The sequence below is a fragment of the Xylona heveae genome, assembly GCF_001619985.1.
Source record: "Xylona heveae TC161 unplaced genomic scaffold L228scaffold_1, whole genome shotgun sequence".
Lineage (NCBI taxonomy): Eukaryota > Fungi > Ascomycota > Xylonomycetes > Xylonales > Xylonaceae > Xylona > Xylona heveae.
The window spans coordinates 1,421,393-1,447,786 of record NW_017264193.1 but is presented as its reverse complement, the minus strand read 5'-3'; the positions used below and the strand labels follow the sequence as shown (position 1 = coordinate 1,447,786).

Here is a 26,394-nt window from a genome sequence, read left to right as displayed (position 1 = left end):
TTGCTTGCCTTCCGGATCATTGTAAAAGGTTGAGTCAGGCTAATGCAGTCATTCTCATACAAGGCTGGCGAATGAGTAGCGACCTTATCTAACTTACCTACCGTACTAGCCCACCACTTCACGAGTTCAACCAACCTACTATATTATTCGGCGGTCTTGCGTCACAAGCAGAGAAAGATGGGTTGGAGCGAGTACAGAAGGCTACGGAGCGATATATTTCTTGGCCAACTCGATTCACAGGAAACACCAATGGTGATTTAAAATGGCCCTTAAGGCATCGAGGCAAGCTTGACCAGCGTTGATATATCCTGCTAGACAATAACTACTTTGAGCCGCGAGCTTGGCTGTTGGTGCGCCACAGCAACAGGTTGCATAGGGTGCCAAGAGCGGGGGAATGTTGGAGCTAAAGGTGATCCTAGTCACAAAATCCATCCTCTGGGGGCCGACTGAAGGAAAATTGTCGAAATGCCAATTGGGGAGCTAAAGATCTTGTAAAATGAAATATACATGGTCGAAGGAGATGATCCGATAGGTGGAATAAGCCCACGTTTGCCTTGTTGGATATCCAAGGCATTCACCAAAAACATACATCACAAAGACATTAAATGTTTGCCCAGACCACTGAAATCAAACGGTGCACAAGTAGCCAAAATTGAACAAGTTGTAGAATGAAATTCACCAAATTTTGCATAGCTTAATTTTTTGACCATGCTAGATGCGAAATCTACGAGCTGATGTGCAAAACGCCTCAGCCCTATAAACCCCGGGAATCCCCTTTGACAACCAGCCGTTTACTCCTCGACAACGTTGCCCCGCTCGGACACGTACAGACCGTCCAAGAACTGAGCAAAAAGTTAGCGCTTATCATACTTTAAGCTGAGGATCGGAGATAGAAACCGTACCTTCCGGATATCCTTGTTCCGTACTCTGCAGATCTGCTGGATGTCGGCAGCGCTCTGGGAAACGTTCTCGAGCGAGTTTCCAGTGAGGTGGAGCTCGTCCTTCTGGGTCTTTGAGGGCTCAACCTCGACACCGGGGTGCATGGTCACCCGGCGGACGAGCTTCTCGCCAAGGAAGTTACTATATCGCACCCAAGTCAGTCCTCCTGTCGGCTTCGTTCCATATGATTGGATTCGGTTTCGTTCGGCTGCACATACCGGATCTCAACCTCGTACAGGCCAGTCTCGCCGTTCTTGTCAACGTTGACGTTGATGGGAAAGTGGGCGTAGACGTAGCGCATCTTGTACTTGTAACCCTTGGTGACACCGATGATCAGGTTGTTGATGATGGTCTTGACGGTGCGGAGAGCAGCAATGTTCTTGCGCTGGCCATGGTGCAGCTCAATTTGGATGAGGTTCTTCTTGGGGTTGGTGAAGGTGACAGCGACGTGGCTGAGATCCTTGACAAGCTTGCCTGCATTGAAAATTAGGATTGTCCTTGCTCTTGATCCTTCGCTCTCTAGACTGGTATTTCACGTACCCCTGGGACCCTCGACCGTCACGAAGCGGGACTTGATGTGGACCTTCACTGTAAATCGTATTTTCGTCAGCGTCGGCGTTTTCGAAAGGAATTGTGGTGATTTTCAGATAATCGCATCGCGGGAGACAAATTGGATCGCAGAACCTCTCTGCTCGTCCAACAACCCATCCATCTTCGGCACTAATCGAATCATCGAAAATCGTAAAAATCGCTACTTACCACCATCCGGGACGATGAGCGACTCCTGGGAATGAATGAACTTCATCTTGAGACGCTGGTTGAACTGACTGAGGGGTTGGCGGCAACTCGCTGTCGACGGGGGCTTGGTCGGCTTCGAAGTTTCGAAGGAGGAAATTCATTGTGCGGTCTTGGCGCAGGTCACAAGCGATCTCGCTAAGCCCTCTCCACGCTTACCTTTTTCGGATGGAAAAGTCCTGTTGTCTTTTTCCCCAAGATCTTATCTCCCTCCTCTCGCTCCATCTTTGATGGGTTGGATTTCACCGCACAAACACACTTTTCTATGGTACAGTAAGATGACTATTCAAGTCTCTCCATAACTATGACTCCAAAATTGCTGCCAACGTCCCTCACTCCGGGTACGAACTCAATGTACCTTAGGCCGTGTTGGTCATGTGCTAATTCATATTACCTAAATCACCCATCCAACCTGCAATCATCGTGTGTATTCCTATATGCCTCTTTTGCCTTTGGCACTGCGACTAGGCGTCTTCTTCCTTATTTCTGGGTGGAAAGGAATAACAGTCGAGGATCCAAAGTTGTATCTCGTGCTGCATGATCGTCATTACAGAACAGTGAAAGGCTATCTAAGCGAACCGACAGCATAATGAAACCTCGCCCGTTTCTGACTTACTCCGGTACGATACGAAGAATCCGGGCTGAAAGTGGATTGACCGGGGCCGGAACAATACAAAAATATTCTCTGACGAGTACTTGGCCCTGACAACTGATCCCGGATCATTACGAATCGCATCTAAGACGGCTAAAACCAACATTCGGTACTTTCACCAACGATCCTCAGTGCGCCCGAGGAATAACATGGCCCAGGTCGAACTAATTTAGGGAGCATGGTGATGATTATTCTTCCCTGGAATGGAACCGCCATTCAAGGCCCCAGCGATGCGGCTCTGTGAAATTGCGAATGAGATCAATAGCAATGACACGATCAAGACAGGCAATATGCAATCGCAGCACTTGTGAAACATGTTGCTATTGTCACTTCCTGCCTCCCCAGCCACACGGAGCCCGATATCTACTGGGCCTGCGCTAGCCGAGTCTTATTCAAGCCTGAGAACAATAGCAACCAATGTGATGATCAATGACCACTTACCTTGCAGAATACAGCTAGACAGAGCTGTTGCTTGAGTGCAGTGAATCTATGACTGGCCAGGACAATGGTTTCTGACAATGTCCTCCCAGTCGCCTGTAATCACTAGACCATGTTGGTGGCCGGGCCCAAAGCCCCTTCCCCCTGCACATTTGCTGGTTCACGCGTGTGGTTGCATCAATAGCAAAGTTTGACAACAATAGCATGGCGGCTGGAAGCGCAAATGGAATGAGGTGAACGTTCTGACGGATTATATGTTGATGGTGTGAATCGAAACATCCAAGGCTATAAGTACCCGGTTGTTCGCAAAGGGTCCTCAGCTTAATCTGGATATATCCTGCAAACATTATAGTTATCCTGAAATCTCTCTTCAAGAGGTATTGTCCTTGTAAGGCACATATCAAATTTATTTATAATTCATAGAAGGGCATCATTTTGGTATCATTGCATTGCATTTCCCATCACAGCTTCAGCAAATCGCGCTGTTGGCGAGCCATCCAAAATGCTTCCCTTTGAATCAATCACGCACCAAATCCAAAAAGGCTCAAATAATACTGGGGATCAGTCTAGACAGGCAGCATCAAATTCCAACCAAAGAGAAGACGCTCCGCCATCTTATTCTTGCGCGACTACCCACAGACTTCCAACAAATTTCATCTTCGCGGGCCCACAAGCGTACGGAGACAGCGACGATAGCCAGGTTGACATGGCGGCCCCTATAACCCTGAAAATCGACATGTCCACCAGAATCATGGGCCATGGAAATTTGATTGCCGTACCAAATGTTGACCCTCAAACGACCAGCACGCGTGTGGCTGCTGGGATGTTGGCCGCATTGCGACAAATGTCCGCTCTGAGCGCATTTGAGACGGAGGACGGGCGATCAAGACCTGTCGAGATCAGCATACTATCAGGGATCAACGTTACTGGAAGCAACAATGTTTTTGGTGTCGCAAAGCCCAAAGCTCGAGAGACAGTACATAATAACGGGGGACGAGACAATGAGCCGAATGCACAGCAAGCTGCGCGAAAGAGGAAAGCAGAGTCGGTATGTAATATGAAAAGAAATAAGGCTGTATTGCTTGTCAAAGGTCATTAAACTAATTGTCATTGTCAACAGGAGCCCCCAGAGTCACGACCATCAAAGATCTAGAGCACCGGTAGCGCCGAGGAGATTTCCAGAGGTCTCGCATTTTCCTTTCTAGGGCTCTCATTTTGCAGGCGTTATAAGATGTTTTGACGCTCTATCTCGCTGCTAAGGATCGCATTCCATTTAACCAACTGTTGTCGACATTGGGAGACGTTTGAATCATCTGCGTTTTAATATGCGCATCAGAACGCTGTGATGTTTGAGGAATAAATTGCATGTAGCATGGCCAGGGCCCCGATAGCATTTTAAACCCACGAATATAGGTAGAGCTGGAGATTCCGTAAGAAATAAGAAGAAACAAGAAATGAAATTCCTCTGAAACCGTTATTCGCATGGTCGGTGCCTCCCTACAAGCTGTGTCGGTTGTGTCGTGAAGCAGCCAAGTCAAGCTTTGGAATGGTGATATTTGATTTCTCGGCAATTAAACCTATGCATTTCGCGACTCGAAGTTTGAGTCATTAGATAAGACAAGGCAAAAATATCCAACGGCCTCCAAACAAGCCGCCACCTCCGAGAACAGCCTGGACTTTTTGAGCTTGGTCACGCCGTGGAGAAGGAACGCATATGAAATGATGCTCGCCACCTAAAATGCAGCCCATATTGTACATATAAACTGAACCGTAATGCACCCCTGCCAAAACTCCGTGCCTTGGTCGAAGTCTCAATCGCATAAGGGGAAGATGAGAAGATAGAAAAAGAGAAAGGAAATTGAAAAGACGAATAACTGACGGCCAAGTATCCGACCATCGCCAGCTAGAGCGAGAAGCACTTATAAATTATCATCTGACGACAGGAGGAAGGTCGTTTTTGTGCAGTGCTTTCGACCAAGGAGGGAGCCTCTTGTCTCTTTCGAAAATAAGACCACAGTTGTTACAAAGAGACTGCTAGATTATCAGTTGAGATCCTCTTAAAATATTATGTGGATCGGCGAACGTACCCTTTGACCACTCGGCCCGTCTCTGGCGGTCCATACACCGGAACCCCAAACCATACAGTGTGCACACCGCCAGCTCTGTCGCTCCCTATATGGCGACTGATTAACTTGTATCCAGAATGTCTATATGCTTTGCCGGACTCACCATTCTGAAAGACCACCACCGCCTCCATACCCAGCTACACCAGTATCCGGAGTGCCCCTTCCACCTGGAGTGCCGCCTCTTCCACTAGGGCTAAGACTTCGAAATCTCCGCTTCTTCTTACTACGTTCACCTCTTCCCATAGGTGTCTCGGTCGGGTCAGGCAAATCAAAGTAACCCCCGGTTGAAGGCATACCGCCTGCCATGTTTGCCGTGGAAGAGAACCTTGCCGTCTCCCGCCGAAGCCGCCTAATTTGTCTCTCGCGATCGCCTTCTCTTTTCTCGATTTCTTCCTTCGAAAGAGTCTCAACCCTCGGCTCCCATTCGTCCGCAAGATGCTCGTTATCATATCGCCATCCGGCTTCTTTACCCCCGGCAGCCAAGTTGTCGATTTCGCCACCGTAGCCGAGACCGCCAACTAGTCCGCCACTCTCGCACGCCTCCTTTTTAAGACGCAAGACCGCTTCATAAATTGCATGAGTCATGGCAGGCACCCATTCCCCAGCAAGGCCCAAATCAGCACAAGTTTGCTTCGCAAACTTCTCAGCCAATCCTGGAGGGTGCAAGAGAGACCACTCGAATTTATCGGTGTAGAGCTGGTTCTGCAGATTAATGCTCAAAGTCACAATGCAACGGTATGTATCATCAGGATTATGCTCGTCAGAAGAGGCTTGCAATGGCGTAGCAGAAGCAGTGATGGCATCTGAACCCTTGGATGGAGATGCATATCCGTTGGTTTTAAGGTGACCAATAGTAAGGGGGGTCCCTGCAGGAGATGCCGGTGTATTAGAGTGAGCTCTTGATAAAGATCCCCGAACCGGTTTTTGCCCAGGGTTGTTCGCACTATGAGCGGTATGAAATAAGGGGTGTAATGCCACCCCCGCATATTCTTCCAGTTGTTGACGTATTTGGTTGCTGATTTGGACGGTCAGCGCGGCAGGATTTGGTAGATCCAAGTCGTTAACCATAATGCTTGCGAACTGGTCTGGTGTCATGAGCGTTTCATGTAAGTTCCACAGAAAGACGTCCTTCAACCGGTACGGGGGGGTTTGCTCTGGAGTCCTGTAGGCCGGCAGCGCTGGGTTGATATTGAAATCATGCGCATTTATTGGCAGCGGCAAAGCCGCCTGTGGAGTGAATGCAGGGATGTCGAGGTCTATCCGGATAGGTATAAGAGTCAAAGGCAAGGCCGTCTGGGCATGAAGCTGCCGTTCTGATCTTGAAATGGCACTTGAAGATTAGTATAGCCATGGCAAAAGGACTGTAATCGATTCTCACCTTCCAAATTTTGGTCTGCCCATCCAATCTCTCCAGATGCCTTGCAACTCGACCGGCGAGGTGAGCTCCGTTCCCAATTTTTCGGCTAGTGAAGCCTTTTCCTGGGTAGAATCCTCTCTTCTGAGACTCCGAAGCCCCGTGGGCCGTCGTGGGCCTTCACTATCCTCAAAATCATCATCGTCAAAGTTGTCCTCGGCATAATTGACCGCTAAGGTCCCTCTTTTGGTGGTCCGCGCTCCTGGCGCTCCTTGACCCGTGCTTGGTTGGATCACTGGAGTAAGAAGAGAGTTGCCATAGGTGCGCAAGCGGGGCGCGTAGCTCGATATGAAAGCGTGCGGAGGCGACATTGCATCAAAGTGACCGTTGGTAGGCCTCATAACATGATCGTCTCAAACTTGTTTGATTTACTCCCGTCCAAAAGGAGAACGTCAAGTGGCAGAAGACCGTCCAAGCTCCACTCAAAGTTAGAGACACGGAGCGCGGAAGCCAATTAGCGGATGAAGGTTGGGGTGTTCAGAGGATACTAAACAGTCCTCCTGAACGCGCAAAAGCTGTCGCGTGTGTTGCTTGATGTGCTTTTTATTGCGTTTAAGTGACAAACCCCGAAGGGCTCCTTGAGCGGAAGTCTAACGGCGTTCCCTTTCAAGTTTAGCTTATCACGTGTGTCGGCAGATAAGCCGTTCCCAAGTACCTTTGGCTTGAATGGGGACGACGGGGCGGGTAGCGAGTACATCCGTTTTACACACTTGTGGTTTGTGTACAATTATTTGGGACACTTAAAGGTAGGATTGTTTAATGTTTCAGGTCACATGTCATGATTTCCCCTATGAATACCGCTGTTATTGATCTTTTCACTTTTGAAGACGGAAGGTCAATGCGCAAGACACTTATATGACCTTGCTTTGAATTGGTTCTAGCTCGCTCCCTAGGAATATGATACCCCTCCTCAACAAGGGTCCTAATCAGTTTCCATGCGATTGCTTTGGTTGCCATTCTCCTCCTCGACAGATCTCCTGACGCCTTGTAAAAATGCTTCAACCGCCTCCCCGCTGCCGAGGGGAACCCCTCCTCCTCTCACCAAGCCTCCATTTTCTACCTTGATTCTTAACGCATCGCTGATTCCTGGGAGACCACCGTCTCGAAGAGCTGCTGTGAGGCTGGCAAGGCTCTGGGAGAATTGCGGTGATCGTACTACTCTTCTAAGAATGTCTTTCTTTTGATTGACACTCAACGCCTGGATGGCAGCCCGAGCGGTCTCAGAGTTGGGATCCACAGACGAGATGTCGTCCACCTCTTGTGCGAGGAGCATCAAATCCGGCGGGAGAAATGAGAGCAGATGATCCACCGTGGACTGTCCCGCAGCCTCAATTACAGGAGCTGTGGTTTCGGCGGGGAGAAGATCCCCTAGCGTCGTAAAGAGCTTTCCCTCCGCTTGAGACGCCGGTCCCATGCTCGGGGCTCCTTTTAATGAATTTAGAAAGTTTTGAACGATTGTAGAAGGGTCGGTTGAGGAAAGGCTGCTTACGAAAAGTTAGTTGATAATTTGTGAGAAGAAATTATGAGATGTAGTCAAAACGGCAGATTTGGCATCGGCACATATCTAAAGCAGCACATATTTGTTTGTCTGCATACATGATGGTATAAAATGCTGATTGCCTTGCTCCAATTGGCAAAGACTTCAACGCCAATTATGCGAGATTTGCCGGAAATGTCCTCGAGACGAAGCCAGTGAGCTAATCAAAAAAGGGACCTACGCTCTGCCACCATCTGCCCCGCCCTCTCTTGAAGGCTCCCCTTCTTCCCGAATATCACCACCGGTAGCGTCTGGTCCAGCACCACCACCACTGCTTCCGTGATGATCGCCACCATGTTCACCAGTACCCTCAATATCCTCCATCGTCTCGTCGCCGTCAGGCTCATCGTCATTGTCGTTTTGAATGTTCGCAATTTCATCATGAACATCCACTTCTTCTCCCTGGAGGAGCTGGTCAATAATTTGACCCAGCTTTAGGTCGCGAGGACTAAACCAGCCAGGATTGCCAGAAGGATGTTGGCTCTTAGACTGAAGCCAGAAAAGGTGTCGTTGGGAGCTTGAAGAAAACTTCAGGACATAGATACGGCCATTGGTCGGAGTTCTGATTTGGGACGATGTCGCTGGCTGATCTTCGTAGTCATACGGTTGAAAATGCCCATCGGTCGGAACCATAACAAGATCGAGCTCAGGGTGGTCTAGAGGTGCGGAGCGAGGCCGCCAGCAGAAATGAACTAGCTCTATTGATTGTCAGCGATACTCACGGGCTTTCAGCGAATCGAGAGCATCAAAAACCCACCATCCTCAGCGTAGAGATATATGTAGCCAGGCTGAGTCTTAGGTCGAACCTTGGGTGGCGAGGTGCTGGTCTGAAATGGTGGAGTTAGTCTTGGGCATGCACATATGTCATGAAATGAATGCCATCTAGAATACGACGGACAAGAACACTAATGACAATGCAACCAGATGGCAGCAACGGACAACGGTGTCAGAGGACTTACATCTAGGTCACAGATACCAGCTTTGAACGTAAGTATCGGAAGGATGGACATTCCTTACGATGGTCCACAAATCGCCCTGAGATGCTATGGAGGATGTTGACGTTGCGGCTGCTGACGTCCGATACTGGCCGGAGCCTCTGAGCAGATTGCCCGATTGAACGAACTAGGCACATGCTGGACGCCACAGCACTTTTGCACTTCCTCGCTTCCCGAACACACCATTTACGTCGCGAGGGCTACCGTATTCGGGAGCCAGAATTCCAACTCAAGTAGGGTTCATAAGCGAGTAGGGCACACTCAACGTTTGGTAGCAAGCGAGATCTCGTTCACCCACGAAGAGCGACAACCACCAGACGACGACAAAAGGACCCGGCAAAGTAATCCCCAGTTACGGTCCTCGGTCAACACATTCGACATGTCGGCAAGACCAGAATCGCAGCCAGCCGGCACGACGAAGAAGTTCGGAAAGGGCGAGCGTCAGGTGCCGCACCACAGCGCCCAGGCCCAGAAATGGTATCCCGCCGAGGATGAGAGCCAGCCGAAGAAGGTACGAAGGAAGAATTTAGGCGCATCGATTCATGCGATGTCCATTATCTATATTGCGCGCGACTCGAATTTTCACCGTTGCGAGGTTTTTGAATGTTTGCGAGATGTGCTTTAGCCGACCCTCGAACATTTGAGTATCTAAAAGCTTCGATATCTGGAAACTCGCTCTCTTGGAAGTCACAATTTTGAGAGTCGCAGGATGCTGATGTTCGATGTCAATAGGTCCGCAAGACCCAGCACCCGACGAAGCTCCGTCCCTCGCTGCAGCCCGGCACCGTCCTGATCCTTCTCGCTGGCCGTTTCCGGGGCAAGCGCGTTGTTCTCCTCAAGCACCTCTCCCAGGGTGTGCTTCTTGTCACTGGTCCCTTCAAGGTCAACGGTGTCCCTCTCCGGAGAGTGAACGCCAGATACGTGAACGCCACCAGCGCCAAGGTTGACCTTTCCGGCATTGACAAGGAGGTCGTCGAGAAGGTCGGCAAGGACGGCTACTTCACCGAGGGCAAGGCCGAGAACAAGAAGTCCGAGGAGGCTTTCTTCAAGCAGGGCGAGAAGTTCCAGGTTAGTTTAACTGTTCATCTGGGCCAGTTCACCACATGGACCGAAAATTGACGTTTTTACGGATAATACAGAAGAAGAAGGCTTCCAGCACCCGTGTCGAGGACCAGAAGGCCATCGACAAGGCTCTCCTGGCCACCATCAAGAAGGAGCCCTACCTTATTCAGTACCTGGCCAGCACCTTCAGCCTGCGCAAGGGTGACCGACCGCACGAGATGGTTTGGTAAACGGGCGATTGGAGTCAAATGGTGGAATTTGAGGGGAGCTACAATAGCTGTGAGCTGCAATAGAGAGATCACCCGGTTTTATTGATCTTCGGGGCTGCTCCGCTTGTGTCTTCAGCAAAAATTGTATCGAGACTTCAAGCAATTACTTTTTTCAATTGAACTAATGCGCAACGAATCTATGTGAAAATCTGTTTGAAAGTCGGCCAAAACCCTTGTGCTAACTCAGGATCTTCTCCGTCTGCCACTGCCGGCGAAATGTCGCCAATTGCGAGTATTCTGACTTGCATTTCGTCAAATGTTTATTATCATACGATAATGGAGGCAAAACAGCATGTTGAAAGATTATGGAACATACTAGTGTCTTCCGGCGCGGTTTCTGTTTTTTGAACGAGATCTGCTACGTACGGTTCTATTGTTTTGCCCTGCCATGAGCTCGCTTTTGGCCCTGTCCACAATGTCCTCTCCAACGGTTGTGTCATGGATCCAGTCCATGATACCAATGGGAGCATAGTTACCTGCGCCTCCGCTGATCAAGTGCTTGCCTTGCATGCGTGCGATACTCCTCCAGATAAAGAAAGAAGGTAGTCCAGTATAACCGGAATACGTGAATGCCTCGTCGAGCGAGACCAGTGCGATATAAATGTACCAAGTTAATAAATGGAAGCGAAAGAAAACGGCCGGGAGGAAGACTGGCAGCCACCGCCATATAGCCCAAGCGGCTGGGTGGTCATAGTTTGCGGAGAAGGAATACGGAACTGATACGCTGTGTTGCCAGCTCTGATGCCATTTGGACAACTGCAGCCACGGCTCATTAGCCGCAGTATATCGAGAGACTCTCGAAGGGTGAAGTATGAAACGGTGTGCATAGTATTGAATTATCTGTAAACTCTCAAGTTTTCTAATCAGCTTTTGCGCGCTTGTCCATTGGCATCGTTCCTGAAACAATTCCTGCTCACCTCTCTTAAGCACAACCCTAGGCCAATATCTCGAACAACACGCCAAGGCATTGGCAGCGCCATGCTGATTCTTATAACGCTAGACATGCGCAATATTTTGGTAAAGAGGAACTCGATTGAGAATTGAAGCGCAAGGCCAAGTAACACATTGAGAGTAGAGAACCCGGCGACCTTCCACCACGTAGGCCGACCTCGAAAGCCACCTTTTCGCGCAGGCAGCGCGAGCTCATTATACTGTTTAACGCTGGCGGACAGAGTCGGGGCTGCAGAATCGAATAAGAGGAAGATGGCAGAAGGGAGGACGTAGAAAATTAGTCGCATGAGCAATGTGCCCAGCATTTCAATGTACAAGGGCGAGTGCGACCATATCAGTGTCGCCCATGTTATATAAAAAAATACGACGTTGAGTGAAGTCGTATAGGTACTTGAGACGGAAAGCAGAACGAACGCGAGAGCGGGAAAAGATATGATTACATTCATGATGGAGTATATTTCTGAAAACATTGCGAAGGGAAAAAAAAAAGGCTTTTACTATGTATTGATATATGGATTTACTACCTCTTTGTCTTTGGCCTTGAAGGGCACAGAGAGAAAGAAAATGTTAATATCATTCGGTCAGCGTTGTCTCTGTTCGGGCTTTGTTTGCAATCGAGTCCTCGAGAAATTGGGTTAACAAAGGGCGAGATAAAGTAGTTGGCGTATGACGTTGTTTCCCTGCTGCAAACACGTGATGGAGAAAGGAGTTTAAGCTCGCGCCGAGGCGAACCTCTCGCTCAAAGGTTCCCTCAGGTTCGCAAAGCGGGTCCTGGGGTGGACGGTGTTGGGCGAAAAAAACCTTGGGAAACCTTTCAATGAGTATATTTTCGCGGTATAAATGAGAGAAGAAACCTGCGGAACCAGTACCGACAAGGGAGATCAAAATTCAGGGCCCAAATCCTTTCGATCCTGCGCCCATATGGCTTAGCGCAATTAAGGTTCTAACCAAGAACGGAAAAGGCAATTAAGGAACTCTTTGTTTTGATTCTCTAACCGTCTCTCCAATTTGGGGAATTTGTGACCTTTCCCTCCCAAGTCTCCACACGACGCTGCTGCACGACGCATCTCGAACCAAGTGGATCTTCCCCCCAATCTGGTCCCTGCAGACAAGATCCAAAAGGCTTTTTACTGCATGATGCGACGCCTTGCGAAGAATTATCTGATTTATACTAATTGGTATCAGAACCGCGGTACCTACAGCAGCAGTTCAGTGCTATCATTGGAGAGCGAGGGGGATATTTCGAAGCCATGGCATTATCATACGTGGAGGGATTTGATAAATGTATGCTTTCGAATATCAACGCAGCAATATTACAATGTCATCAAACTGGGTGAGAGGGTAGGTGCTTCCCACCGCCGACTGGGGGGCCATAGAATTGTAGTTTTTGCACAAAACTCTGGTTATACCCCTGCTCCCCGCTACGTGTGTCGCCTGCCGAGGCCGAGATTGTTCAAGGTGTCCAAAGAAAATAAATCCCGAGCCAAGTGAGGTCCAACGAGACTGACATGTCATAAATATGGCGAAAATGGGGGATCAAGGAAAGTGCAACGCATCTCGAAAAGAGAGGCGCCAAAATTTTTGATTGATGTTTCTCTCTCTCAAGCCCTCTGCTTCTACCTGCACCCGATCAGGGGTTGTGAACGTCTTTTGCGGACGTGATTGGAGATTGTCGACGCATGAATGAGACACCGTGCGTCCACCCTCGGCTGCGACCGAGATGATCCATTCTCTTCCTCCCCGACTGTCTGCCCAATGGTAATACAATATTCATGATAAAATGCGGGTTTAATTATGGCTTATTTGGTCTTGGTCCTGGCGCGCGCCCAGTCAAAACTCTTTTACCCGGGGAACTGATGCTCCCCCTCACCTTTCCCATGGCTCACTAACTTAAAGCACGGCCGTAATTCTTCTGAGATTATTACTGTTCTACTGGTTATCGCACGATCAGCATATCCCCCCTTGGACAATTTTTCTCCATTTGACCAATCTCACCGTCGAATGTGAAAGGCGATTGTTCGAGACCCTATCGCCCATAGAGCAGAAAAGACGCTCTTTCAGCTGTGGCGATGACGCTTCAGAGACCCTGTCACAAAGCAGCAAGGTTACCTTAGCCTAGCTCGCCCATTGTGCCGTCGCGATCGCGACTTCCTTTTAGTCTTTTGAAGCAAGAGAGCGAACATTCGCCTTGTACAGCGTTATTTGAAACCATGTCCTCAGCGGTCATAGATCCTATCACATCAATAACCAAGTCCTCCGCCCCCAGTGCGCCGCCTTCTGAGAAACATCGTCGCCGGCTCTCATTACCGCCCCAGCCGTCCTTCTCCGCTCCTCCGCGGGCTAGAAACCGATCCGCAAACAATGTCCAGGTTCATCCGGCGTCTCCCGACGTGATTTCCTCACTAATTTCATGCCTGTCGGATATTTCAACCCCTACCAAAACACATTTTGACGGAGTGTACGATACATCGTTTAGTCACTCGACGCCATCCTCACCAAGCTACCGCACCACATCAATTTCTCGTGTTGCTTCTAAAACCTCTTCTCGGGAGGTCGAGGGCAGGATTGGAAGCAACGATGGTAGTTTTGGCATGGACTACGGCGCGTACACCCAACCTTCTGCCGCGGTCGTCCACGATTTCTTACATCCAGATGAAGCTGCTTTACCGCCTGTGATACGAACGTCAAAATCATCAGTCCATTCAGCCAAGTCTGTTTCCAAAGCGTATCTGCGACGGAGCCGCTCGTCAGCTTCATTGACTCTTGCAGCCTCAAGGGCCTCCGTTTCCTCATTGTCCAATATATCTGATGAGCAGAGCAGCATCGGCTCTCTCCATATGGAGCCAGCAACGCCACGAATTTCGACGGGAAGTCGAGAATCAGATAGCGCTGGAAAAGCAACAAGCAGCATAAAGAGATCAATTCTGCGTTACGCAACCTCAAAGGAGCATCTTAAATCCAGGAACGATGACCCGGCAATATTGGGCCCTTTAGAACCTACTACCGCAAATCGTGTGCAAGGATATGCGGGAAAGGCCTCCTCAATGATGCCGGCTAGTAGTTCATCCATCCTGGCAGAGAATGTTATCAGCGAGGAGCCTGCTCCAGAAACCGATTCCATGATAAGAGGGCTAACAGAGCAACCAACAATGAATGCGACGAGCTCCAAGTCCATCTCAGCAAGTATTAAGTCGACATCTTTGGGGGCTGTCGCGGGTCTATCGATACCAACCAGGGATTCGTCTCTCCTGAAAACCGGAACAAAATCTCCCAGGAAGCGTCGCTCGCACACCGTCACCCCAGCGTCCAGCGCAACCAAAATTGGATACAATAAGGAAAGTGCCGCATCAATTGCTCTCATGGAGGCCGACGCAGCAATAGAGAATGGAGACGTCGTCCGTCGCATAAAGGAACTTAAATCCCGCATGGAAAAGGGAAAGCGTTCCTCCGAGAAACTCAAATCACAAGAATCGGCCCGGTCTGGTAATGACTCTGCGCCAGTCTCCAATGTCGATGATACCGCGCCATTTCCAGCTATTCCTCAGAGAAAACCGAGAAAAGATTCGATCGCAATGGCCGCCGCACAAGAGCCTTGGTCTTCGTCAAAAGCATCGGATTCCAGAAATCAGTCCCGGCTTGATCGATTTTCGCGGCGATCAATGTCTGTCTCGGACGAAAATTATCCCAGCTCTAGCATGTTCACTCCACAAAAAGAAATAAAGCCCACACCATTCATGATTTCCCCGGATTCCACAGCGGATGATCGGCCAAATAGTGCAGACTCCATTGACGATGCTGTAGATGCGTATCTTAACGCACCACGTCTTTCGCAGAAGGTAAAATGCCCAACAACTGGTCGTGTTATTTCCTTCTCGGAAGTCGGTGATCCTAATGGCTATGCCGTTTTCTGCTGTCTCGGAATGGGTCTTACGCGGTACATTACGGCCTTCTATGATGAATTGGCTGTCACCCTTAAGTTGAGACTCATTACCCCTGAGCGACCTGGGGTTGGCAATAGCATGCCTTACGAAGATGGCACTGGGACACCACTTGCATGGCCAGGTAAGCTGCGGGAACCCACAATGAAAATAGAACGGGATTTGCTAATTCATCTGATTTCAAGATGACGTTTATTTGATATGCCAGGCTTTGAAGATCACAAAGTTTTCTATTCTGGCACATTCAGCGGGCGCGATCTATGCTTTGGCTACCGCACTACGCATGCCTCAGCACATGAGGGGACGTCTTCACCTCCTCGCGCCGTGGATTCCTCCCTCGCAAATGTCAATCATAGGAACTCGCACTGATGCTGCACCGACCGCAAATTTGCCTACTGCGCAACGGATTTTACGAGCATTACCGACGCCATTTCTGAAGGCGGCAAACGCAACTTTTATGAGCACTACCAGTGCAAGCATTGTCAACAGTCTTCCTAGGTCTCCACGGCGGTCGAAACGAAGGGTTATTGGCAACAACAGCAGTGGAAATAAGGAGAATTCTGCATCTAGTGCACGCAAGCCGCCTCCGGCCGGTCTGCCAGGGCCATCGAGCCCCAACGTGCGGCGGGACGATGAAAACCCTCTACCAGTTTCCGAAGTTTCTCCTGAAGGGACGCCCTCCAAATTCGGCGAGAGTGTACTGTCGGAGGATTTAGACTTCTCTGAGAGACTAGGCCGCCAGGCCGACTACGATTCAAGGTTGACCTGGGGTATTTGGGAAAGAGCCACACACGGCGCAAATCCGGCGATCGACCTCGTTGTGTGTCTCGAACGGAGACAACCTATTGGATTTCGATACGTTGACATAAGTCGAGCGGTTGTGATCCACCACGGCAGCAGAGACACAAGGGTTCCTGTCGAAAACGTCAAGTGGCTGGGGACGACCATGCGGCGTTGCGAGGTGCGGATCCTCGAAGGAGAAGGCCACGGTCTGATGGCGAGCGCCACTGTCATGGGTAATGTCCTCATGGAAATCGCAAAAGAATGGGAGGATTGGATGCGTGTGGTACAAGGAAAAGGAGGAAATAATAGACGATTCGGCCACGGCTAGATGCATCGCATGCCACATGCGACTTACGGACGGATGCATGCATACGGGTCGAAATTCATGGCACCACAGCACAAAACAAGCAGGAAACATAATGCCTGGACGAAAATTTTTTGGGGTTTTCAATTTTGCTTTAGCGGGGAATATGGCTTGATCTATTGCAATTTATTTTGGGGCCAACTATTGACGGTGTACTATTGAGGTTTGAAGAATTGCTTCTCTTATTTGAGGGTCAAAGGCGTCATGTGGTGGGGGAGGCGGGGCCAATGCAAATGGCGCTATATAACCTTAGGCTTCTGTGTGAGATATATCCCACTTCTGTAATTAATACTACCGATGAAAGTAGACTAATATTCTATTCAATTTTACTGACAGCTTATTGAGAGGGAAGTTTGCATGGAATCACATTGGTGTCATGCAAATCATCATATTGTGGATGTAATGGCACCGATCCTTGTGAGCCAAGTGGCACGTGGACAGTCTTTGTGTACCTGGGCCCCTCTTTGTGTCAGGGACATGTCGCATTAACTTGTTACGATGGCCTATTTGGGATCCTTGCTCTATCCGTCCATACCTGGCGCGGACGCCCTTTGGCCTTGTTCTACGGAGTACCCAAAGAAAGAATGAACAGAAAACTTGGACCATATAAGGGTCGCACGTTGCAGTAGCGGCAAAAATGCAGATCTTTCGCCAAGGATCGTAGAAGGATCCTGGTCCAAAAGAGGGATCGGATTGGTTGTGGAATTCCTGGAGCCGTTAATGTCCCGAAGCGGGAATTCAAACGAGGGCAAAGAGAAGTTTGGCCACCAGGCGTGGTTGAATATTGCAGATATACGTAGTATAGAGAGGGCAGAGAGAGAGGAAAACTACTGAAGTGGGGAGGTGATTTGATTATGATTTGCAAGAGTGAAAGGCTAAGGGAGGAATGCTCTCATTATCATAACAATGTGGTATGAACATACTCTCACCTCTACCGTATACCCGAACTTGCCTTACCTTCGCAACTTCCTTCCATCCTTCCCTCTGAACTCGACGGCGCGCCCTTCGCTCCCGTCCTACCCCACAAGCACACGCTAACGTAACGGGAAAGTACGCTGGACCAGGCTCGTTTGATGGAGGGAATAGGTACTGTACTCTAAATTAAACGTAGTTAAGGTACCTGTAGATCAGCCCGTTGCTGTACTCGTAGCAGCTACCGACGGCCCAATACGAGAAGGCGTTCGGGCCGTTCATTATTGTTGATGGGGAAGTTTAGTAATTTACCTACTTACCTACCTTAGTTTAAGGGACTAATACAGTAGTTACTGGGAGGGGAGCTACGGAGCATTTGGGACAATAGTAAGCTCAATTGGTGATCGGCCTGAACTGCACTGCGACGCATCTCCTCCATTCTCGCTCTCATGTGCACGTTGTTCCCAACATCCTCTCTAACTTTTGAAGCGTCATCTGTTTGGTGACCAATATACATGTCCTAAGTTTGTCGCGCTTCTGACATCACCACCATCACCTTCACTACAAGCATCCTCAGACACGCGAAAGTGAGCGTTATAACCCATCAAGCATAAATAGATTTCCTCTATCCAACACAACCCGTACCTACAAGCTGGCGGACCCAGTGTTGGCAACTTCAAAGCCTCGGTGTGCAAGTTGTGCTGCACTCAAGTCTCACTCTCCCACCATACCAGGGCATTACTTGTCTCATTTCCCTTCATCATGCCATCTACCAGGCGTGTGAGAATCCTTGGGATCTTAGTTGCGGTCCTTGTGTTCACCATCCTCTATCTAACGGTCTGTGTTATGTCATCGCCCCCGATGCAAGCCATGTCTTATTTGCTAAATGAAAAATTTACAGGCCGATGCCCGACAAGCTCGCGATTCGGACTTTTATCAAAAGACTGTTCACGCCATGGACGCGCACAACGGGAAGGACACGGAGGCAGCCGATGTCGGTCAACGACTCAAGAATGCAGAAGCTGCGGCCAAGAAAGCGGCCGATGCTGCGGGAGAAAAACACAAGGAAGCAGTATTGGGTGTGGATAAGGAACCCCTAGAGCTTGACGATGAGATTGAGAAGAGTGTCGCCGGTCGCAAAAAGATGAACAAGGCCGAGAAATGGGAGGTTACACCCGCGGGCGGAAAGGAGGCGAAACCTTCTCCACCTGCCTTGTCGCCGGAGGAAGAGGAGCTTGAGAATGAATTGAATGATATTCTCAAGCGCAGCCCAAGTGAGATTGCCCCTTTGCCTTCTTGCATTGCGCAGCCGGCCAGCCCAACGAAATGCTAATGCCTCCGGAATCCACTTAGTTATCATCTTTTCCAAAACCCACTGCCCCTTTTCCAAGAAAGCAAAGCACATCCTAGTCGAGAAGTACAAGATTGTTCCACCGCCCTTTGTCGTCGAGCTTGATGAACATCGTCTGGGTTCTCAACTACAAGATATACTCGAGAAGATGACTGGCCGACACACTGTTCCCAATGTCTTAATCAATGGCAAGAGCATTGGTGGAGGAGACGACGTCGAGGAACTGGATACCTCAAATACTTTGATCGATAAGGTCAAGCAAATGGGAGGGAAACGGATCATGGAAGCCAAGCTCAGCGAGGCTTGAGATTACGGCGCCTGACGCTTTTTCCAAATCCTTTTCCCTTTAATTTGTCACCGAAGCCGAAGGTTTAAAATCCATGGCAACGTTTCTCCTGTGACGAGCGAATCAAGATTGTCGACATTTCTACGGGCGTTAAAAGGAAGGGGTTCTTTCATTCATGCTTGGGGCGCGGTTTCACCCGAGCGCCGGTCTCATAGAAAATTGTCTTGGAATTGGTATCGGACTTGGTGTTTTGGTTCCGTGGTTTCGGGCAGATCTCCCAACTTGAACTCAACTGTCTCGCCTTCTTGTAAAGCTGATTTGGCATTGTACATAGCTATTGTGGTGCCTCGGAAGGTTGTCGCCGTTTCCTTTCCTTTTTCTGGCAAGCACCAAGTATGATCATAGACTTTAAATAAAATTCCAAGCATTACTGAACTAGGCGTGCTGTGTTGTAGTCAGAGCTGTAGGTTGTACTTAAAGCAAGCAAAATATTGTTTTTCTTTTGTGGAGATGGCATGACACTAGACTTCAATCATTCTTGTTTTATCGAGCTCTGGCTCGGAAGTGCAATAATTACGAAAAGAGTGAGATGAGAGCGAGGGAGAGCAAATTACAATCATTTCCCTGATCCATGCAAACAGCAGGCTCAAGCAAAGGGCGGGCAAACTATCATGGCAAGCTGTTGTCGACTGATTGGCGGTTCGGAGCTGTGAGCTTTGTGCCTCGGTGCGCCCCACCTGGCCCCCGCGATTCGAGCTGCAGATTGCCCCACGTGAGCTCCTCTGACAAGAACAGCTTCACGCTGCTTACCTCGGTGACTGGAATCATTGCAGACCAAGAAAACAGCATCTCCTTTTGAAGAGGAGGAGATTTTCATAGTAGAACAAAGCAAACAGGGAACAAAATGGAAGGTGAAGTGTTGAAGCATTATCTCGCGGATTCGCCTCCCAGTGTTGTTCGTCTAGAGATCAAACATCACTTTGATGCTCTGACGGATAAGCAGAAACATTATGCTCATTATATCAGCAGGTAAACACTCGAGCACAAGCTATCTCATCTCTTGGTGTTATCACTTTTGATACTGTCAATGCTCACGCTACTTTTCTCTCAGGGCCGCCTTTTTGGGCACTCGCATAACACTACGGCAAGTCTCGCCGGAATCAGAACATATATATGATTTCATTATTGCGCTTTATCACAGCTGCAATGGCGACTGGAAGAAGCTCCAGCGCCAGGCAGGCATAACGGATAACGATCTTAAGCATTTTCTGGAGTACTCCGCTCAGTTTCTCGGAAACCTGGGCAATTACAAAAGCTTTGGCGATTCCAAATTTGTCCCTCGTGCAAGTCCCTCAGTGTTCATCACGCTGGCGTCTACCTCACCCGCGGCTATGACCCATTACCAGAAGACCAATGGTGCCATTTTTGCTGCCAAGGACGTTGGTCTGATGCACCTGGGCTATACTGACGAGGGCCATCTCACGACTTACTATCCTGACTCGCCAACTATTACTAAGGAAGAGATTACGCTTATTGGTGATTTCCTCGAGAAGAAGAAGCTACTTCTTGAAAATACCAGGCTGCGTAAAACTGGAGGAGGAGACTTTGAGCTGCTGATTGCTTCCGGGACAACTAAGCTCTCAGATGGCGGCAGCGATGTTGGCAAAGAGGAAGAGTGGCCGCTGGAAGGAAACCTCGACGGCAAAAAGCTTCGACTGGTATTTGGTGACTACGCCAACGAAATGGCCAAGATTACAGACGCAATCAGTGGCGCAGAAAAGTATGCAGCCAATGAGACCCAGGTGAAAATGCATCAGGAATACGCAAAATCGTTCCGCACTGGTTCGCTGGAGGCATTCAAGCAGAGCCAGAGGCATTGGATACAAGACAAGAGTCCGGATGTTGAGTGTGATCTCGGATTTGTTGAGACTTATCGGTATGTCTTAATCGCATCTTCGTTATCGTGCATTTCTAACCCGGCTTTTAGTGACCCTCATGGCGTTCGAGGAGAATGGGAAGGCTTCGTGTCCATGGTAATTACAACTCAACCTTATTCCTGGTTTCTTAGTGATTTCGTTTCAGTAATGCTCATAACTGGATAGGTCAATCAAGAACGCACCAGGGCATTTGGAAAACTCGTTGCCAGCGCAGAGTCCATGATCCCCAAGCTTCCCTGGAACAAGGAATTTGAGAAGGACAAATTTCTTAGCCCGGACTTTTCCAGTCTAGAGGTTCTGACATTTGCAGGAAGTGGTATTCCAGCTGGCATCAATATTCCGTAAGTTGACTCTGTCGACCTAACGCCGTGTCTTCCCGCCTTGCAACTTTCCCCACCTCTCCTTCTTGAATCCCTCCAGGACTAACATCCCCGCTTTCTCTGCAGTAACTACGACGACATCCGCCAAACTGAAGGCTTCAAGAACGTATCTTTGGGCAACGTTCTTAGCGCCAAAGCACCGGATGAACCTGTCCCTTTTATCCGCGACGAGGACCTGGATCTCTACCAAGCCAACCGCGATGCGGCCTTTGAAGTGCAAGTGGGTATCCACGAACTCCTAGGTCACGGCACGGGTAAACTCCTCCAAGAGACCTCCCCCGGAACCTACAACTTTGACATCTCCCACCCCCCAATCAGCCCCATCACCAACGCTCCTGTCAAGTCATGGTACAAACCCGGCCAGACATGGGGCAGCGTTTTTGGTAGTATTGCTGGAAGCTACGAAGAATGTCGGGCAGAATGCGTGGCCATGGCACTGAGCTGCGACTTTGAGATTCTCCAAATCTTTGGATTCGGCGATGGCTCGCTCGACATGGACGGCCCTGCCGGTGACGTGTTGTACATTGCTTATTTGCAAATGGCGCGGGCCGGTATCGTCGCGCTGGAGTTTTGGGACCCGAAGTCCCGCAAATGGGGTCAAGCACACATGCAAGCGCGCTTTAGCATCCTGCAGACCTTCCTCGGCGCAGGCGACGATTTTGTCAAGCTCGTCTACACTAAGGAAGACTTGTCCGATTTGAGCATTGCGCTGGATAGAACAAAGATTCTTAGCCACGGTCGTCCCGCGATAGAACGTTATCTTCAAAAATTGCATGTGTTCAAGAGCACGGCTGATTACGACGCGGGCAAGAAGCTGTATGATGATATTACGCATGTTGATCCCGAGTTCTGGGGATCCAAGCTGCGCAATGAAGTCCTGAGGAGAAAGGTCCCTAGGAAAGTGTTTGTGCAGGCGAATACAGTCCTAGATGGTGACAAGGTGGTCTTGAAGGAGTATGAGCCTTCGTTGGAGGGCATGATTCAGAGCTATGCTGAGAGAAATGTTTGAACATTGATGCACACAACGACTCTGATTCGTATCAGTGCGGTTCATGTTGTTACAGTTGTTGCGGTTGTGGTTGCTTTTAAGGCTGGAAAAGTGGTTCCGACATGGCTGTTGGCTGTTTTACATTTATGCATAAAATGACAAATATCACCCTTTCCTGGCATTGGCAAATGCTGATATAGAGCATGTATGCAATAAATGATAGAAAAATAAGTCACCCTTACAATGACGATCTAGTTACACTCAGTATTACCTGAGCTGGCCAGGGGACAAGTCTTGGCATTATACCAACAACTATGGAGAATATTGGACGGATGAAAACCGAACATACAATTAACTTGTCTTTCCCACTCCTACTGCGAGTCAAGAGCAGTGGACCCGCTTAGTTAATTTGAGCAAAATGGTATACTTGACGGTAACGCTGGAATACATAGACATGTTTGAGCATTTTCATGAAATGCTTAAATACCGATCTACTTGAAACGATGAAATGACGCATAGATACACCTTTAGCATGCTTTCCCAAGATACGCGACACCATTTCCCAACTTAAACTTTTCAGAAAGCTATAGAAAAAAAAATAAACAGAGGACGGAGGGCAGAAAGAGAATACAAAGAGCAATTCTGAATTAGAATTATATCTAGAGTAGACTCTCATAAGCATCGAGGCCTTGTTTCTGCGGATTTGCAGGCTGCATCGGCACTGTGGCTTCTGTCGATGAGGCTAGGGTCGAGAAGGAGCTAGAATTCATGGGCTGGGCTTGAGGGAGAGTGTTAAAGCCTCCCGATGTTGTGCCGCCCATGCCACCGGCAAGACCTGCACCGTAGCGCGGCTGCATGGTTTGTGCATATTGCGCACCCACTGGCGTGCCCGGCTTGCTGCTCCGTGGTGGGGGGATACTGAATGCTGAAAGGGGACTGGAAGATGACAGCGAAGGAGCAGGAGGAGGAGCAAGCGGCGGAGGAGACATTAGCGACGAGGAAGGCGGTACAAAAGATGAGGGGAATGCTGACGCTGAGCCGGCAGGGTTGGCTGATGCATTTGAAGCCCAAGGGCTGGTAGCAGTGTTTGTGGCCGTGGATTGCATCGAGCTGAGTGTCGCTAGTGACGGGCCTGAGCTAGTTCGCTGTGGAGAAAGACCTGTCCATGCGTTATTAGGCGCATTAGATGTGGCATAATTCTGTGGCTGCAGAGAAGCCACGCTCGTGGAAAAGGAGGGTTGAGACCCATTCGTAGTGGATGGACCTGGACGACTAGGATTCATTGGATTCAGCGGGGCGAAGTTGTTGAGCGCCATGTCTGGAGTAATTGCCCGAGGAACGCCAGTTGGTTGTTTCGCAGCAGCGCTTGGATTTACTGTGGACCAGGAAAAGACCGGGGCAGAGGGCTGCTGGGGCTTGGGAGGATGCGCCGAAGCAGGGGAAGATGCCCAGCCTCCGTCTAAAATTGCCTCATTAGAGGCAGCATCAGATTTCTTTCCGAGGACGAGCTGCTCAAAATCAGCTGTGGTGCCTGCTGTAGCTTCGTCGGTGGTAGGTGTCCCATTTCGTGAAGCGGTTCTACCTGGTGCTCCAAAGGGACTGACACGGCTGAGCGATGCGGTTCCTGGGGCAGGTGTTGAGGATGAGAGCTCTCTGAGTTTCTTCAATTGCTCGCTCTCGATACGGTTGGAAAGCCCTTTGATGAGGCTCATGTATTTCTGAAATTGCTCCAAATTGAGGAGTGGGCCCAATGCGAAGCTCCAGAGGATCGGAAGCACCTCTAATGCGACGAAATCAGAGTCACCTATATCTCCCACCTGCCTAAAGACTCCGAGGGCGGCCATCTGGGTAATCAGTCAGCTTTAATGCAGGGTGATTATGAAATAATGTAGAAATCTCACCATAACTGCAGGCTCCCTAGTCTTGATCCCCTTCAGAAGTGGCACGACTTTCTCTTGGACAGTAAACTTATCCAGCCGTTGTTTCTTGAAATTGGTCTCCGGTTTCTTGGCGACACCGTTCAGATCGTCGCCTAGTGCTTCCTCTTGATCCTCAAAAGAACCTCCGCAGAGAACATATAGAGAATTCAAGCCCTGAATCTTTATCGCAAGACTGGAGGTTTTGGTGAAGATTGTCGCAATAGTCGGGAAAAGCTCATCTCTCGTCGTGGAGACGTCAAGCACAGGAAGGATGACGGGGAGTGTTTGAAGAGCTGCATCAATCAAACCATGCGTTGATGATCCTAAAGCCAATTGCATGATTGGCCATATATCTGATGGGGTCAGAAATGCGTTGCGAGGCACCGGGGATTGATTCGACAAACCTGACTTGAACTCCACCGTTGATGAAAATTCGGCAAACACATTCATATTTTCGAGGACTACCATGAGGCCTGCCTCTTTACCTGTATCCCTTTCTAGCCCGCTCGCTTTCTGGGTTGAGCCAGAGGAGAGGAAGATCTCTCGAAGTTTAGGATTGACCTTCTCCTTGAGAACTCGTCTCTCTGAAGGCAATGTAGAGATGATTTTGAACACACTTCGGAGAGTCAGAGCAAGAAGACTCCGATCTTTCACCTCTTCAAGTAGTGCGGGGAGGACCTTCTTCTCTAAAACAGACTTGGGAAATTGAGGGAGAATTCTTTGCAGACCTCTCATGAATTGGGTCTTTTCGGTAGCAGACTTTGCAGGAAGCGTCTCTAAAAAGCGAATAGTTGACACAAGAATATTGTCAAAGAATGTGGACTGTTGAAACTCCAACGCATTAAGTCTCTGTGCAGGTCTCCTGCAGATTAATCGCGGAAGTACCGAAGTTGCGAGCTCCTTCGGAAGTGGTTTGGCGGAGAGATAATTGTTTGTTTGGGAGGGGAGAGAAGAGTGAGAGGCGAAGATTTTCTTGTAGGCGGAAACACTCGAGTTTGTCTGTATGGGCGAAATATGAGGAGTATTGTAGAGCGCGACTATCAAAAGGCCCATTGAAAACATGTCGGCAGACGATGTGATGTTGCCGTCGAGGACGAAATCCGGGGAAGTATAATCGAGATCAAGCTGCACGGATCGGGGCAGTCGTGGGTCATGGTGAAGAACTTCGGACAACGAAATAGGAAATATGGGCACAGAGGATTCTGCATCAGTAGCAGGGCCTGAAAAGCCGAGGCCGGATATCTTCCAATCCGACTAAGCAACTTATCAGCATCTATGCAGCTCAAAACCTGCGTTCGGCCACCCTCACCTTGGAATTGAGATAAATGGCGTCTGGCGTAAGATTCCCATGCACTAAACCAGCACTCTCGTGTAGAAACTCTAGTCCTTTGGCCACTTGCAATAAGCCCTTTTGTATTTCCAGTTCATCAATTTCGACTTCTCTCCTTCGTCTGCCACCATCGGCGTCCTCAACCACATAACGGCTTGTCCTACCTGCGAGTCCACCAAGCCTCTCTTGTTCATCCTGTTCCTTTAAAAGACCAGCTAATGAAGCCGTTACTGGCTCCGTCGCGAACATAAGGCCGCCATTACGAGTCTCCTCGACAGGTTCGGCCAATTCGAGAATGCTCGGGTGCCGGAGCTTCGCCAGTGAGCCTACCTCCTTCTTGAGGCGTTCGATTATTTCTTCATGAAGCTTCTTCAAAGCCGCAGTATTCGCTCTACCCCCAGCAAGTCCGCCAGAGCGAGGGTCTAGCAGCTTCTTGTCGAAGACAAACACGGACACTGCCTGCCCAGTGGATTTTCTCTTAGCGTCGTAAATCTTCCATGGGCCCGAGACAGAGATCGGGTTAGATGCAATGGAGTAATTTGCCGAAATGTTGGAAGTAAAGGATTTCAACGCCGAGGAAAACATAGTTGAGCTTTCGATAGGCGTCCCGCGCCCCTTGATTCCGTCGAGGGTTTTCGAACACAGCTACCAGGGGGGTGGATGTTTCACGGGCTAGGTAATATTGAATATGTTGTGCATTGGATACTCTAGCGTAGGATAGACATATATTCAAACTTTCAAAGAACAGATTCAGGGTATCGTAGCTTGTTGTTGTGTTCCGTTATATAGAAGAGAATTGTCGTGATGTTGATGCCTACGGTGACAACGTCCAAGGCGATCACCACATGTCAACTCGTTTCCACCCAGTAAAGAGTACAAACAGCAAGTATCTCCGGGTTTGTTTGTCTTGTTTTGTCTCAGGGACTGACCTACCCCGGATTAATTAAAGTCCGAAGTAATTCCGCAATGGCCGAGATCTTTCCTTTTGTCGTCGGCATTGTCGGCCCGGACATCGGAGGGCGCAGCGG

The 26,394-nt window shown here is 49.3% G+C and overlaps 11 protein-coding genes across 11 annotated transcripts; 5 read left to right on the top strand and 6 right to left on the bottom strand.

Moving 5' to 3' along the window:
• Nucleotides 1–438: 438 nt before the first annotated feature.
• L228DRAFT_216542 (ribosomal protein L6) lies at nucleotides 439–1,744 on the bottom strand (the record flags this gene model as incomplete). Its single annotated transcript, XM_018330120.1, has 5 exons — nucleotides 439–842; nucleotides 903–1,080; nucleotides 1,158–1,413; nucleotides 1,480–1,527; nucleotides 1,699–1,744. 5 exons carry the CDS (start codon nucleotides 1,742–1,744, stop codon nucleotides 792–794), a joined length of 579 nt encoding a protein of 192 aa, XP_018191896.1. The 3' UTR covers nucleotides 439–791.
• A 1,428-nt stretch (nucleotides 1,745–3,172) lies between these two features.
• On the top strand, nucleotides 3,173–4,292 carry L228DRAFT_279556 (hypothetical protein). Its single transcript, XM_018335693.1, has 2 exons — nucleotides 3,173–3,872; nucleotides 3,945–4,292. The coding sequence occupies exons 1-2, from the start codon at nucleotides 3,327–3,329 to the stop codon at nucleotides 3,975–3,977; spliced, it is 579 nt and encodes a 192-aa protein (XP_018191895.1). The 5' UTR covers nucleotides 3,173–3,326; the 3' UTR covers nucleotides 3,978–4,292.
• Nucleotides 3,996–4,411, bottom strand: L228DRAFT_10358 (hypothetical protein). The gene has a single exon (XM_018328874.1). It carries the CDS (start codon nucleotides 4,306–4,308, stop codon nucleotides 4,069–4,071), a length of 240 nt encoding a protein of 79 aa, XP_018191894.1. The 5' UTR covers nucleotides 4,309–4,411; the 3' UTR covers nucleotides 3,996–4,068.
• A 342-nt stretch (nucleotides 4,412–4,753) lies between these two features.
• L228DRAFT_206924 (SNF5-domain-containing protein) lies at nucleotides 4,754–6,675 on the bottom strand (the record flags this gene model as incomplete). The annotated part of the gene is made up of 4 exons (XM_018329696.1): nucleotides 4,754–4,855; nucleotides 4,912–4,996; nucleotides 5,054–6,268; nucleotides 6,329–6,675. The coding sequence occupies 4 exons, from the start codon at nucleotides 6,673–6,675 to the stop codon at nucleotides 4,754–4,756; spliced, it is 1,749 nt and encodes a 582-aa protein (XP_018191893.1).
• A 472-nt stretch (nucleotides 6,676–7,147) lies between these two features.
• L228DRAFT_242797 (hypothetical protein) lies at nucleotides 7,148–8,991 on the bottom strand. The gene is made up of 4 exons (XM_018331539.1): nucleotides 8,861–8,991; nucleotides 8,659–8,728; nucleotides 8,083–8,599; nucleotides 7,148–7,845 (listed from the first exon to the last, which is right to left on the bottom strand). The coding sequence occupies exons 1-4, from the start codon at nucleotides 8,909–8,911 to the stop codon at nucleotides 7,287–7,289; spliced, it is 1,197 nt and encodes a 398-aa protein (XP_018191892.1). The 5' UTR covers nucleotides 8,912–8,991; the 3' UTR covers nucleotides 7,148–7,286.
• Nucleotides 8,992–9,275: 284 nt separating this feature from the next.
• Nucleotides 9,276–10,188, top strand: L228DRAFT_206883 (60S ribosomal protein L6; the record flags this gene model as incomplete). Its single annotated transcript, XM_018329694.1, has 3 exons — nucleotides 9,276–9,407; nucleotides 9,629–9,964; nucleotides 10,039–10,188. The coding sequence occupies 3 exons, from the start codon at nucleotides 9,276–9,278 to the stop codon at nucleotides 10,186–10,188; spliced, it is 618 nt and encodes a 205-aa protein (XP_018191891.1).
• A 194-nt stretch (nucleotides 10,189–10,382) lies between these two features.
• On the bottom strand, nucleotides 10,383–11,773 carry L228DRAFT_242794 (hypothetical protein). Its single transcript, XM_018331538.1, has 2 exons — nucleotides 11,145–11,773; nucleotides 10,383–11,067 (listed from the first exon to the last, which is right to left on the bottom strand). The coding sequence occupies exons 1-2, from the start codon at nucleotides 11,481–11,483 to the stop codon at nucleotides 10,543–10,545; spliced, it is 864 nt and encodes a 287-aa protein (XP_018191890.1). The 5' UTR covers nucleotides 11,484–11,773; the 3' UTR covers nucleotides 10,383–10,542.
• Nucleotides 11,774–12,928: 1,155 nt separating this feature from the next.
• On the top strand, nucleotides 12,929–16,600 carry L228DRAFT_242793 (alpha/beta-hydrolase). Its single transcript, XM_018331537.1, has 2 exons — nucleotides 12,929–15,240; nucleotides 15,302–16,600. Exons 1-2 carry the CDS (start codon nucleotides 13,389–13,391, stop codon nucleotides 16,225–16,227), a joined length of 2,778 nt encoding a protein of 925 aa, XP_018191889.1. The 5' UTR covers nucleotides 12,929–13,388; the 3' UTR covers nucleotides 16,228–16,600.
• Nucleotides 16,601–17,559: 959 nt separating this feature from the next.
• On the top strand, nucleotides 17,560–19,253 carry L228DRAFT_242792 (glutaredoxin). Its single transcript, XM_018331536.1, has 3 exons — nucleotides 17,560–18,012; nucleotides 18,077–18,449; nucleotides 18,529–19,253. Exons 1-3 carry the CDS (start codon nucleotides 17,938–17,940, stop codon nucleotides 18,831–18,833), a joined length of 753 nt encoding a protein of 250 aa, XP_018191888.1. The 5' UTR covers nucleotides 17,560–17,937; the 3' UTR covers nucleotides 18,834–19,253.
• A 351-nt stretch (nucleotides 19,254–19,604) lies between these two features.
• On the top strand, nucleotides 19,605–22,462 carry L228DRAFT_216528 (dipeptidyl-peptidase III). The gene is made up of 5 exons (XM_018330119.1): nucleotides 19,605–19,841; nucleotides 19,924–20,748; nucleotides 20,800–20,845; nucleotides 20,915–21,090; nucleotides 21,196–22,462. Exons 1-5 carry the CDS (start codon nucleotides 19,717–19,719, stop codon nucleotides 22,136–22,138), a joined length of 2,115 nt encoding a protein of 704 aa, XP_018191887.1. The 5' UTR covers nucleotides 19,605–19,716; the 3' UTR covers nucleotides 22,139–22,462.
• L228DRAFT_10249 (hypothetical protein) lies at nucleotides 22,391–26,204 on the bottom strand. Its single transcript, XM_018328866.1, has 4 exons — nucleotides 25,346–26,204; nucleotides 24,441–25,290; nucleotides 24,019–24,389; nucleotides 22,391–23,961 (listed from the first exon to the last, which is right to left on the bottom strand). The coding sequence occupies exons 1-4, from the start codon at nucleotides 25,949–25,951 to the stop codon at nucleotides 22,777–22,779; spliced, it is 3,012 nt and encodes a 1,003-aa protein (XP_018191886.1). The 5' UTR covers nucleotides 25,952–26,204; the 3' UTR covers nucleotides 22,391–22,776.
• Nucleotides 26,205–26,394: the final 190 nt, after the last annotated feature.

Excerpts from the sequence above, each read along its gene's own strand:
- L228DRAFT_279556 (XM_018335693.1), top strand. The coding sequence starts at position 3,327 with ATGCTTCCCTTTGAATCAATCACGCACCAAATCCAAAAAGGCTCAAAT. Across the intron at positions 3,873-3,944 it reads GAAAGAGGAAAGCAGAGTCG|GAGCCCCCAGAGTCACGACC; the intron begins GTATGTAATATG and ends CATTGTCAACAG.
- L228DRAFT_10358 (XM_018328874.1), bottom strand. The coding sequence starts at position 4,308 with ATGCGAATAACGGTTTCAGAGGAATTTCATTTCTTGTTTCTTCTTATT.
- L228DRAFT_242797 (XM_018331539.1), bottom strand. The coding sequence starts at position 8,911 with ATGTCCATCCTTCCGATACTTACGTTCAAAGCTGGTATCTGTGACCTA. Across the intron at positions 8,729-8,860 it reads CTGGTATCTGTGACCTAGAT|ACCAGCACCTCGCCACCCAA; the intron begins GTAAGTCCTCTG and ends CCACCATTTCAG. Across the intron at positions 7,846-8,082 it reads GGGGCAGATGGTGGCAGAGC|CCTTTCCTCAACCGACCCTT; the intron begins GTAGGTCCCTTT and ends TTTCGTAAGCAG.
- L228DRAFT_242794 (XM_018331538.1), bottom strand. The coding sequence starts at position 11,483 with ATGCTGGGCACATTGCTCATGCGACTAATTTTCTACGTCCTCCCTTCT. Across the intron at positions 11,068-11,144 it reads TAGGGTTGTGCTTAAGAGAG|ATAATTCAATACTATGCACA; the intron begins GTGAGCAGGAAT and ends GAGAGTTTACAG.
- L228DRAFT_242793 (XM_018331537.1), top strand. The coding sequence starts at position 13,389 with ATGTCCTCAGCGGTCATAGATCCTATCACATCAATAACCAAGTCCTCC. Across the intron at positions 15,241-15,301 it reads GACACCACTTGCATGGCCAG|ATGACGTTTATTTGATATGC; the intron begins GTAAGCTGCGGG and ends TCTGATTTCAAG.
- L228DRAFT_242792 (XM_018331536.1), top strand. The coding sequence starts at position 17,938 with ATGCCATCTACCAGGCGTGTGAGAATCCTTGGGATCTTAGTTGCGGTC. Across the intron at positions 18,013-18,076 it reads TCACCATCCTCTATCTAACG|GCCGATGCCCGACAAGCTCG; the intron begins GTCTGTGTTATG and ends AAAAATTTACAG. Across the intron at positions 18,450-18,528 it reads TATTCTCAAGCGCAGCCCAA|TTATCATCTTTTCCAAAACC; the intron begins GTGAGATTGCCC and ends GAATCCACTTAG.
- L228DRAFT_216528 (XM_018330119.1), top strand. The coding sequence starts at position 19,717 with ATGGAAGGTGAAGTGTTGAAGCATTATCTCGCGGATTCGCCTCCCAGT. Across the intron at positions 20,749-20,799 it reads GGATTTGTTGAGACTTATCG|TGACCCTCATGGCGTTCGAG; the intron begins GTATGTCTTAAT and ends CCCGGCTTTTAG. Across the intron at positions 20,846-20,914 it reads GGGAAGGCTTCGTGTCCATG|GTCAATCAAGAACGCACCAG; the intron begins GTAATTACAACT and ends ATAACTGGATAG.
- L228DRAFT_10249 (XM_018328866.1), bottom strand. The coding sequence starts at position 25,951 with ATGTTTTCCTCGGCGTTGAAATCCTTTACTTCCAACATTTCGGCAAAT. Across the intron at positions 25,291-25,345 it reads CCATTTATCTCAATTCCAAG|TCGGATTGGAAGATATCCGG; the intron begins GTGAGGGTGGCC and ends TAAGTTGCTTAG. Across the intron at positions 24,390-24,440 it reads AACGGTGGAGTTCAAGTCAG|ATATATGGCCAATCATGCAA; the intron begins GTTTGTCGAATC and ends TGACCCCATCAG.